The sequence below is a fragment of the Haemaphysalis longicornis genome, unplaced genomic scaffold, assembly GCF_048455015.1.
Source record: "Haemaphysalis longicornis isolate Haplotype H1 unplaced genomic scaffold, Haemaphysalis longicornis Haplotype H1 scaffold_1, whole genome shotgun sequence".
Lineage (NCBI taxonomy): Eukaryota > Metazoa > Arthropoda > Arachnida > Ixodida > Ixodidae > Haemaphysalis > Haemaphysalis longicornis.
Window position 1 is genome coordinate 486,005,757 of NW_027526203.1, and position 11,991 is coordinate 486,017,747.

Sequence of the window (11,991 nt, forward strand, 5' to 3'; positions counted from 1 at the left end):
CGAGATCGATGCAACTGCTGCCGTGTATCAGCAGCTTCTTGACGTAGTTTGAATGAGTCAAGGATATAAGGCGCGTTCGTACCCTTTGATTCTGTGTAGCTTTTGTGGCGCTGTGGGAAGAGCACCATGTACCTCGCGTTCCGCTCACAGGGTCGTGGGATCGAAACCAGGCGCCGATAACTATAATTTTTTTATATAGTGTAGGGGGAGGGGTGCGGACCTTTTGTTGAGAGCAAGGAGGGTAGCGTGATGCGGGAGAGGAGGAGCAGGGGGATGCAACTCCGCCTTTTTTCTGTCTCGTGACTGCAGCGATCCTAACGTTTGGGGGCTGTACAACATACGAGTATAAATGAACGTTGTTGTTGCATTTTATGTTTATTACCAGGTTACTTATTAATTACAGAGTTTTTATTATGCAAGCGAGTTGCAGTTAGAGATGATGATGATGATGATGATGATGATGATTCCTATTGGTTTCCCCTTTGAAGCGGGGGGTGACATGTCATCTTACCAAAAAAGACTAATATAACCATGTTTTACACTCTTGGTTTAATACTAGCGCTGCTTAGAGCAGGCACTAAAGCTTATTATGCCCGAAATACTTTCTTTTCCCTGTTACAGGTGGTAACTGTCCTAGGCAATATTCCCCTCTACGAGCGCCACCCCGCTCGTAGATACGAGCGGGGTGGCGCTCGTATCGAGCGCCACCCCGAGTGGAAAACGGGAAATACGAGCGCCACCCCGAGTGGAAAACGGGAACCGCGCCTTTCTACTTCGCCCCGCTGAAAAGGGGCGTTTCTTGTCGCGCCCACAGGTATGCTACTATCCACGGTGTCCCGAGGGCCGTTTTTACCACCGTAAAGTGCGTTTCATCGAAACAGACGCGTGAATGGATTCCCGCCGTCATCACAGATCGTGCTGTACTGAGTGGTGTCGAAATTCTTCACGCCAGGCTGCATAAAATTCTTTTGGATCCCGGCGGACAAAAGGTACGATCTGCATGCTGCTCGTTTTGCTTTTCTACACTTGCACGAGATAGCAGGATGCGGTTGCAGCAGTAGCTTTATAACTTAAGTGAGCATAAACGTGCACTATTTATTTATTACATTCTGATTGTCTTCTTTGACTCTTGAATTACGCATGAAATGCGCGGCAGAGCATTTGGTAATTTATCCAATGTCTACATTAGCTACGAGACCGCCAGGGGGCGCCGACCAGTGCAGACGTGACAAGATCGGCTCCCAACTGTTTGAACGATTTCGGTCGGATAATCTACTTTTATCGCTGTGTTTTTGGCTTCAACCAACGCCCGAAGTTGCAGCGCTTCTGTGGATACCAGGTTTTCGCCGGTGGGTGATCTTTTCACCGAAGTACTGAACTTTTTCCCCGAGCGCCACGCTGGCGACCGCTAGGCCTAACGCTCGGCAGGCCTAGCGCGGCGACGCGCCGGTGGCTGCCCTCGCTGCTGGCACGGCGAACTCTGCGACAGCTGTCATGGCGGCGGCTTCGATGCAAGTGGAAGGCGATTTCATCGCCGAAGACGATATTGACAAGGAATCGGGCTGGAAGAAGGTCACCAGCCGAAGAGAAAAAAAAGTCAGCCGAGAGCAGCACGATAGCCACGCTAGCGAAGAGAAGGTGAGTGCACGCCGGCCGTTTTCCAGCGTCGTGAATCGGGTGGTAAAGGCCTCCCGCATGCCTCCCATGCCTCAGGAGCACATCAAGATTGTGATATGCCCCAGAGGGGGATTGAATTTGGAGAAAGTGGGCCCCACCGTGGGTAAGGCGATTACCGAAGCGGCAAGCTTGAGCTCGGAGCAAACGCTGCATGACGTAATCTGCCCAAACATTACGCAAAACATTATGGTGGCCAGCACCCCTCTAAGAGAAAATGCGGACAAGTACGCTCGCATCAAGTTCATAACGGTGGCCGGGAAGGTCTTCGAAGTCAACGCTTACGAGACCGCCCCCAGCGATACGTGCAAGGGGGTTATTAGAAACGTGGACATCGCAGACGGGCCTGCAACCCTTGAAAGGAACATTTTGAACGACCGTAACCCGTTGGCGCTCGGCGTCAAGAGAATCAAGAACTCCGGATCTGTTATTATTGTATTCGATGGACTTCGTGTACCAAACTTTGTGAGATATGGACCTACTCTAGTGCGCTGCTACTTATATCGGAAACAAGTGGACGTGTGCTACGCTTGCGGAAAGATCGGACACCGGAAGGACGTTTGCCCGACACCCGGTGTTTCGGAATGTAGGGGCTGCGGCGTGCGCAACCCAAGTGACCCACATGTGTGCAACCCGAAATGCAAGCTGTGCGGGGGCTTGCATGTGACAGCGGATAAATCGTGCAAGAAACGCTACTTGATGCCATACGTGGTGCGTGTTAGACGTCAAGAGCGAGCGAAGGCACAGATGGTCAAGGAAGAGACGCAGACGGTGAGCGACAGGTCCGAATCCAGGGGGCGAGCTAGCTCGCGCTGCCGCTCTCGGTCCCGACGTCGTGCGTCATCAAAAAAGCGAGACGCAAGCAGGAGCAGAGGTCGCTCCCGCTCCAGAGGGCCGCAGGCGCGTTTCGCGGCTGGTGGTGGCGCAGACTCGTGGGCCAACAAGGTTAAGGGCAAAGAAAAAGGCGCGGATCAGCCAATGACCCAAACGAATCGTAGTCTAGAACGAGATAGGATTCTATCGCTGGAAAAGGAGAACAACAGCCTCAGGGCGGCGGTAGAGAGGCTCACTCTCGAATTGATCGAGCTCCGCAGAGAGATTACTCGTAACAAGTCCGAGTCCTCTGAGAGTCCCTCTGATAGCGAGGTTCCGGGGTCCATGGAGGTTGCTCCGTCAGAGGGCGAGCGTCCCTCAGATAGCGAAGTTCCAAGGTCCATGGAGGTTGCTCCGTCAGAGGGCGAGGTCGCAGAGTGCCCAGCTCCCAAGAAGCGGGCCCTTACTCCGCCCAGTCAGTTGCAGTTTAAGGCAAAGTCGGAAATCAAGGAGGCTGTATCTGCGATTAATGATAGTATCAAGCAGATAAACGACCGACTCACTCGTATTGAGCACAATGAGGAGAGCGTCGGGGCTAGGCTGCAAAAGATCGAGGCATACTTGAATGATACGGTAGTTCCAGCTATGGTGAAGATCTATCCCAACCCTTTGGCAGACCAGGGTATTTCCCACAGTAATACTAACCTAAATAACGCAAGCCCACACGGTCAAGATGGCCTCGATAACTAAAGCCTTTAGAGCCTGGCAATGGAACTGCCGAAGATTCAACCCAAAAAAGGCGGCCCTCCAGCAGTTTATTAGATCACAAGCTGAGAAACCACATGTTATTTTGCTTCAGGAGACTCTTGCGGCTGACCTCCCTTTCACGGGATACAAGGCGGAGAGCCTCCGGGAGGATAAAGGCAGGGGTGTGGCTATTTTGATAAATAAGAAGATCCCTTATATCCGACACGAGCTCCGTACGTCGCATTGTAAGGTAGAATTTATCGCTGTGGAGATAATTCCTAACAATTACATAGGCAACAGCAGCAGTATATTTATCCTCAATTTGTATAGTAGCCCAAAAGAATCGAGGCAGAGCTTTAAGGCCATCCTAACTAAAGTGGCACGGCTGGCCGGTAACGCTCCTCTGATTGTTGGTGGGGATTTCAATGCCCCTCACCAAGCGTGGAAATACCCTTACTCCACCGGCAAGGGTGAAAGGTTATGGACGCACGCCTCGGACCTTAGTCTCACTCTCATTACAGACCCGGGTCACCCAACTAGATGCGGCACTTCTACGTGCAGGGACTCGACGCCGGACCTAACTTTTGTCCGGGGAATCGAGAAACCTAGCTGGGTGAATACTGATATTGACCTCGGCAGCGATCACTATATTGTAGTCGTCAGCTTCGAGGTAGTCTGTAAGAAGCTGAGGGAGTTTAAACTGATTGATTGGGATAAGTTCCGCAAATTGAGGGCTAATCTCGATGCCTCTCCCGATGAGGCAGATCCTCCGCTCGAGAGCTGGATAGAGCAGCTTGGGCTGGACATTCACGCGTCAGAAAGAACCATCCTCACGGATGTTGGAACTGAGAAGATGGACCACAGATTAGCTAATCTCCTTGAGGCTAAGCAATCAATACTAGCACGGTGGAAAGGCCAACGACTGAACACGAGACTTAGGAAAAAGATCGCGCTGCTGAACAGAGAGATTGAGGAGTACTGTAAAGTTCTATGTAAACAACAATGGGATGAGATATGCAATTCTTTAGACGGCCAACTTCGCAAAGGGAGAGGCTGGGGTCTCCTCAGACATCTACTAGATGAGGGAGGTTCCAGATCCAAGCCAACCCAGCGGTCGCTACTGAGCAAAATAATTCACAAGGCGCGGAAGGAAGCTAAGGATGACGAGCTCTTGGAAGATCTAGCCGGTCAGTATTTGCCACTTATAAAAACGCAGACTTTCGTCCCTCCGCCAGTAGTGTATACGGGTTCTCCCAACCACGCGCTTGACGGAGAGTTTTCGGAGGGCGAAGTTCGTTTTGCTATTCAGGAGCTTAACAGTAAATCTGCTGCTGGCCCTGATGGTATTTCGAACAGAGTTCTTCGCAATCTTGAGGATAATTCCATCAGCTATCTAACCAGACAAATCAATAATATCTGGAGAGAGGGCTACGTCCCAGATACTTGGAAACACGCTAATACGATACTCATTCCTAAGCCGGGCGAGCCTCTCGGACGTAAAAACCTCAGACCGATCTCTCTGACGTCCTGCCTCGGCAAGGTTGCGGAGCATGTTGTGCTTAACAGGCTCTCCGCTTATGCGGAGGATAACCAGCTTTTCCCGTATACCATGATCGGTTTCAGGCCGGGTCTTTCGACCCAGGAAGCTATGCTCCGGATCAAAAAGAAGCTGCTAGATCGGGTCACTCAAGACACAAGGGCCATTCTGGGCCTTGATGTAGAAAAAGCCTTTGATAATATACGCCACACGGCTATACTTCAGGCCATATCGGACCTTAGTCTCGGCGAGCGTTTCTTTTCTTACGTTCGATCTTTTCTCAGCGGCAGAACCGCCTCCCTACGCATTGGAGATATTATATCAGAACCCCTCCAGCTTGGAGACAGGGGAACTCCTCAAGGCTCGGTACTGTCTCCATTTTTGTTCAATCTAGTCATGTCCAAATTAGCTATAACACTACTCGATATTGAGGGGGTTGAACACACCATCTACGCTGATGATGTTACCCTGTGGAGTGCTGGGGGCAGTGACGGTGAATTGGAGGCTCGATTGCAAAAAGCTGTCAGGGCCACAGAGCTATACCTCGCCCCTGCGGGTCTTAAATGCTCCTCAAAGAAGTCGGAGTTGCTTTTCTATAGCCCATCTAGACCAGGGCGCAAGCCCAGGGGTTGGGGGCAGGACAGGAGGCCCAACGTGGCGCTTTTTGACATGCACGGCAATCGCATTCCGGAGGTCAATTCCATCAGAGTTCTGGGCTTAATTATCGAAGGAAACGGTTCCAGTAACTTAATGTTACAGAAGATTACCGGGGAAGTTGAAAACGCGTTACGAATGTTTCGACGCATTCTCAACAGGAATAGGGGTATAAGCGAGGAGTGCGCCATCAGGCTTATCCACGCTTTCGTCCTATGCCACATTTCTTACGTCGCGGCTATGCTCAATTGGAAGAAAACCGAAGAGAAACGCCTCGACACCATGATTCGTCGTGTCTTTAAGGTAGCTTTGGGGCTTCCTATCAATGCATCCACAGATCTCCTACTGAAACTAGGGGTTCACAATACGTTATCAGAAATCGCAGAAGCCCAGCACACTGCGCAGGTAGGTCGACTGTCAGGCACAAGAGCAGGCAGAGACATTCTGGTCACTCTGGGCATCTTTACCGAACAGAATAAGGAGAGTGTTAAACACCTTAGCAGAGAAATCAGAGACTCCATCGTGGTCCGTCCTTTCCCCAGAAACGTCCACCCTGTCTTTAATCAAGGAAGGAGACTGTCTCGAGCCAAGGCACTTCTAGCTGCAGCTCTCGAGAGCCCTACGGAGTCGGCTTTTGTAGATGCTGCTCAGATAAATGGAAGACAGGCCTTTTCGATAGCCGTCATTGATGCTCAAGAACGGATGTGCAACGCACTTTCCGTGTTTACCAAGAATCCGGAGGTTGCTGAGCAAATGGCCATTGCACTTGCTCTGCTTGATCCTCAACATAAGGTCATTTATAGCGACTCTAGGGCGGCCACTCGAGCCTTCGCCAGGGGAGTGGTTGATGCCAAAGTCTCCAAGTTATTGGAAGATAGACACATTAGTAATCATTCGATAGTCTGGTTTCCAGCCCACATGGGCGACCTCGGTGGAGGACAGCGGAACTTCAATGAATCCGCACACGAGGCGGCGCGAGGACTCAGCAGCCGCGCACCCTCCCAACCACCCCCGTCTCCACAAAGGGCTTTCAAGGATCAACTTCAGACCTACAACGAGCTCACCAAGCACTTCTACTTAAATCGACGGGAATTTGCGCTCCCACACAAAGGACTCAACAGGGCGCAGTCAGTCACTCTCCGCATGTTACAAACGGACTCATACGCCAATCCTTGGAGGATGAGCCACATCGACTCGGACTACGACGGAACTGCTACGTGTTCAAAGTGTGCCGGGCATGTGAACTTGGGTCATATGTTGTGTGGTTGTGCTACGCAAGCCTCCTATCTGGAGGATAAGGTCAAGTGGGACAGTGCTCTCAGGAGCAGTGAACTTAACGATCAACTCTGGGCTGTCCAGAAGGCCCGCGTAGCGGCGGAGAGTCTCGGGCTCCCCGTCCCGACGTGGGAGATGCCCTCTACACCTTGACACCGGTCAGGTGTCCTTCAGGACCCTTTTTGGAAATAAAGTTTCACCACCACCACCACATTAGCTACACACGTTTGTTTATACGTGCGTTATTGATTTAATGCATTTCGATCGTGTGTTTTGCATTTTAACGCAAGTGAATGCACGGTGTGCAGCAAAATGTATAGGAGGCAACATATATACAAAAACTAATGCAACAGTGTGAGCCTACCTGCACTTTTTTATTAGCTTTTGATTGCCTGCGTTTAGTTTGTTTTCGTAGCATGCGTTGCTGTTGTTATTATATTAATAATATTATTGTGAATATTATAATTATCGGTATTATTGTTATCATTATTGTTATCAGCCTATTTATGTCTACAGCTGGAGGAAGGCATCTTCATACAATTATGGCTCAAAGGGTGGGTCCGTATGGTTACATCGTGTGTTAGGACTATGTTAACGAAGTAGTGACTACATAAATAATTAATTGCGTTTCGATTGTGTGTTCTGAATTTTCTCTTCAGGTCAATCAACGAAACATAGCACAATGAATTTCTAGCGATAGATACACAAACTAAGCAATTACTGTATATGTTTATAATACAATCATAACCATAATTGCGCCACTTATAATTGATAATTTACGCTTCAGTTCCGTGCTTCGAGTTTCAGCTTTAAGTACAAGAACGATATATTCACAAAGACGAAGTTACAGCTATAAGCCGATAAATAATTAGACAATTCAGGCTTAACCTTTGCTAGTAATTTATTAGAGGTTTTTAAATACGGTTTTTATAACCGGTTTATTGCAGGGCCGGAGAAATACCTGAGGAATACATAGTGCGCGAAAGCATATATGCATGAATAATTGCTTTGCGATTCTGGTGTGGGATGGCTGCTTTTGTCTGCTGAAATGTATTTTGATTTAAGGGGAAAGGTGGGTCGTTACCACCAAGCATTATAGTTATCTTCGTGGGTGTTCTTTTCCCCGGGGCTTCTCCTCCAAGCAGCAATAGCGCTGAAGATCTGACCCCGGGTATCCCCAACCGACAAACTCAGCTTCCAATGCAAAAACTATACATTTATTTACAGCCCGGCGGGCGGCTCGGAAACAGTGCTCGGGCGGAGCCCAAAGACGACGACCCGCGAGCTGCGGCGTCCCGATGTCGTCTCCTTGTCTTCATCTTCCCTCCACCCGGTCGCTGGGGGCCAGGGAAGAGGGAAAAGCGAGTCCTTCGTGGGGGTCCAACACCATGTGGTGGCCATTAGCGCATCCAGTGCGGGCAGGCGCGACCTTCCTCGGAATGCGCGACGTTTCAAGGCGCCGCGCGACACGTGCGTTTCATTACCGCACCAGTTGGTGTGCCGAAATGCCCGACACCTCCACCGCCACTGTGAAACATAACTTTCGGAATGTTTCACACACAACACGCGCACATCACACACCCTTTCCACACGTGTACCGTCACTCTTTCACTTGACGACACACAACCAGCGTGGCCAGTGCCCCATATGACCCTGGCTGTAGGTCACCATGAAAAAGAAAACAAAAACAACAAAAAAAAGTGCCGCCTCGCTTCCAACCCCCCCTTTTTTTCCGGCGTCTATGGAGCTGGTGCTACAAGCCGAGACAGCGCGTCGGCGTTTGTATTAAGTGCTCCTTTTTTGTGTTCGATGGTCACATTGAATTTTTGGAGCGCCAATGCCCACCGAGTCAAGCGAGCACTTTGAGGCGACGTCAGAGTCAGGAACTTGAGGGGATTATGGTCTGTGACCACTCTGACATTTGCCCCGAAGAGCCAGGCTTCCATGCGCTGCAACGCCCAAATTATTGCATAGGCCTCTCGCTCTATCGTAGCTCATTTAGTTTGAGCGGGGCTGAGCTTTTTGCTCAAACAGGCTATGGGATGCTCCCGACCCTCGGCATCAACTTGCGACAAACATGCGCCAATCGCGAACTCTGACGCGTCTGTAGCAAGTATATATTCTTCCCCTACGTTAGGGGCCCTCAATGCAGACGCCTCCGCAAGGCATTGCTTGATCTGCTTGAACGCACTCTCGGCCTTCTCTGTCCACGGTAACGGGTTGGTTACACGGCGGTTTGTCATCTCCGTGAGAGGCAGCACTACCGCGGAATAGTTTGCGACATAATCCCGGTAATAATTGGCCAAGCCCAGAAAGCTACGCAGTTCACGTTTGGTAGTCGGCCTCGGACAGTCCTGCAGTGCAGCAATTCTCTCTGGGTCTGGCGCGTGTCTGCCAGAGCCCACAATGTGCCCTAAGTACCTCACCTCCGTGTGTGCGAACTTACACTTGCTTACGTTTGCCGTGAGGCCCGCGGCAGCGATCGAAGTGAGCACTTTATCTAGGTGTTGCAGATGTTCCTCCCACGTCCGGGAGTGCACGGCAACATCATCTATGTATGCACATGCATACTCCCTGTGTGGCGCAAGCAGCTCATTCATCAAACGCTGGAAGGTTGAAGCCGAGTTTCTAAGCCCGTAAGGCATAACTCTCCACGCGTATTGACCCTGATGCGTCACGAATGCGCTGTGCTGCTGCGCCTCCTCATCTAACGGAATCTGCCAATACCCGCGAAGCATGTCTATCACGGTAATGTAGCTAGACCCCGCCACTTCGTACAGCAGCTGTGTGGCCCTTCCCATCGGAAATGCGTCAGGCTGCGTTACGGCGTTGAGCTGGTGGTAGTCAACACACAAGCGCCTGCCGCCATCCCTTTTTGTCACGCAAACTATCGGATGCGCACTCTGACTTTGCGTTGGATAGACGAGCCCCCATTCTACCAGTTCCTCCACCTGTCTAGTGACTTCTGACTGAAGCGCTAACGGCACGCGATAGTTGTATGAACGCTTTGGCTCACAACCTTCTCGAAGCCGAATCTTATGTACGCCTAACTTGCACGTCCCCGGCTTATCAGAAAACACTGATCGGTGTTTGTTTATCAGGTGGCGGAGCTCGTCTACTTGAGATGCACTCAAGTGGTCAGCGAAAACACCTAACTCCCCCATCTGTGTGCTGCACCGGTTGGGCGCGGTGGGAATTTCGCCAAACTCCTTGTCGTCCTCAAAGATAACTCCCACTACGTTAACACGAGTTATGTATGGCCGGAGCTTATTGGCGTGCACGGAGCGTCTGCCCCTATCACCCAAGTCCACCAAATAGGTGTAAGGCCGTTCCCTAGAGACCACCTTCGCTGGGCCCAGCCATTTTGCAGCCAACTTCCCAACAGTATCGGTCTCCTGCACAAGAACCATGTCTCCCTCATAAGATTGTTTGGGCCTTGCTCTGAGGTTGTAATTTGAAGTGTACTTCTCCTGCGCCACCTGAGATGACACGGTGGCTCGCTCACTCACCGCCATTAGCCTTTCCTTCAACTGCCTTAGATATTCCTCTGTGGACGTGTTGAGACAGTCAGGAACTGCCCATTCGCCGGACCACGTTTTCATCAAAAGAGTTAAAGGGCCCACCGGCGCTCTTCCGTACATTAACTCGAAGGGGCTTTCCTTAGTCGTCGCGTTCGGTACCTCTCGATAGGCCCACAATAGGAATGGAACGTGCCGATCCCAGTCACGGCCGTAAGTTTGCACCACGTCAAACAACATGCTCTTGAAGGTCCCGTTAAACCTCTCCACGAGACCGTTGCTTTCTTGGTGCTCTGGAGTCGAAAAGCGAGGAGTCGCTCCCATCCTAGCCAGAAACTCCCGAGTAAGGCGTGCCGTAAAGTTCGTTCCCTGATCGGAGCATATTGTCTCCGGCACCCCCATGCGAGAGAAGATGCCTAGGAGAGCATCACACGTGGCCTTTGCCGTCAACGAGCGCAGGCATACCACCTCAGGCCACCTAGTGCGATGATCAATCACACAGAGAGCGTAACGATGCCCCCGCGCTGAAGGTGGATCGATAGGGCCAATACAATCCATGTTGACCACCTGAAATGGTGTATCCTGCCTAGCAATCGGGGCTATCGGAACCCTGTCTCTTACTCTTGGACTCGATTTCACCTGTCACTGATGGCAACTTTGGCAGTACCGCTTCACATCTGCGGAAATCCCTGGCCAAAAGAATGCACCCTTTATCCGTTGGAGAGTTTTCTTCTCCCCCAAATGGCCCGCCCACGTGGAGTCGTGCGCCAGGCACAAAACTTCTTTACGGCGCTGTTCGGGCAAAACCAGCTGCAAGCATGACCGACCTGCTATTTCGTCCCTGTGAAAGAGTAGCCCCTCTCTTTCAATCATGCCGTGCGTGCGTGCTCTGGATTGCTCCCATGCATCGCGCAAAGTCGGGTCCTCAAGCTGGGCTTTTCTCAGTTGCTCACGTTTACTTTCACCTGGCAGCTCGTTCTCTCCCTCAGGCCCACTCTCAAACGTTCCGTTCTCCTGCACTAGCGTCGCAGCTACCAAACCGTTTGGATCTGCCTCTCCTTCTCGTTCCTCTTCGCCGTCCCCAACAGGAGGCGCAGCCGCTCTTTCTGGCGTTTCTTCCAAAAGTTGCGCGTGAGCATCAGGGTTAATCAGCGCATCGATTCCGGCAGCTAGCTTATCCGTGACCGCGCACAGGATGCCAGCGTCAGGGGTACCATACCCAACATACTCTGGCGTTCCTGTTAACCTGAGAGGCACGTACGCCAAATCTGCGACTACCTGTTCTCCAAAAGCCCCTGTCAACATAATTTTCCCTCCTGTCAGTGGTGTCGGCTCCTTCAAAACGGACCGCCTGATCACACTGATCTCTGCTCCGGAGTCTAGGTGTCCTGTAAATTCACTGGCCCCGCTGCCTAGACCGATCGTTTTTATGGCGGGATATCTTGAGTCCCCCACGTCAACGTTGCTGGCCCTAAGGGTTTCTCCAGCAACCCGGGCAACCAGCCCTTTGTCACCCGCGACTGTGCGAATCAGGTTGGCCAGTTCCGATTTTGCCGTAGGGCAATCACGGGCGAAGTGATCTGGGGCTCTGCAAACGTAACACTCTCTGCGGGGCCTCGTCGGCCCCCCTTTTGTCTTTGCGTCCTCACCGGGCGGCCTCTTAGTGTTCACGAATGGTTTGTAAGCTTGCAGAGGACCCCCAACGTCACCTCCTACACTCGCTCCCCCTTTCACTCTCTGACTTTCCTCGAACTTCTCCGCGAGATCGGCAAT

At 51.4% G+C, this 11,991-nt stretch overlaps 1 protein-coding gene across 1 annotated transcript; it reads left to right on the forward strand.

The window, feature by feature from the left end:
- Nucleotides 1-1,210: 1,210 nt before the first annotated feature.
- On the forward strand, nt 1,211-11,391 carry LOC144146859 (uncharacterized). Its single transcript, XM_077678821.1, has 2 exons — nt 1,211-3,003; nt 11,242-11,391. Exons 1-2 carry the CDS (start codon nt 1,495-1,497, stop codon nt 11,389-11,391), a joined length of 1,659 nt encoding a protein of 552 aa, XP_077534947.1. The 5' UTR covers nt 1,211-1,494.
- The last annotated feature ends 600 nt before the right edge of the window (nt 11,392-11,991 follow it).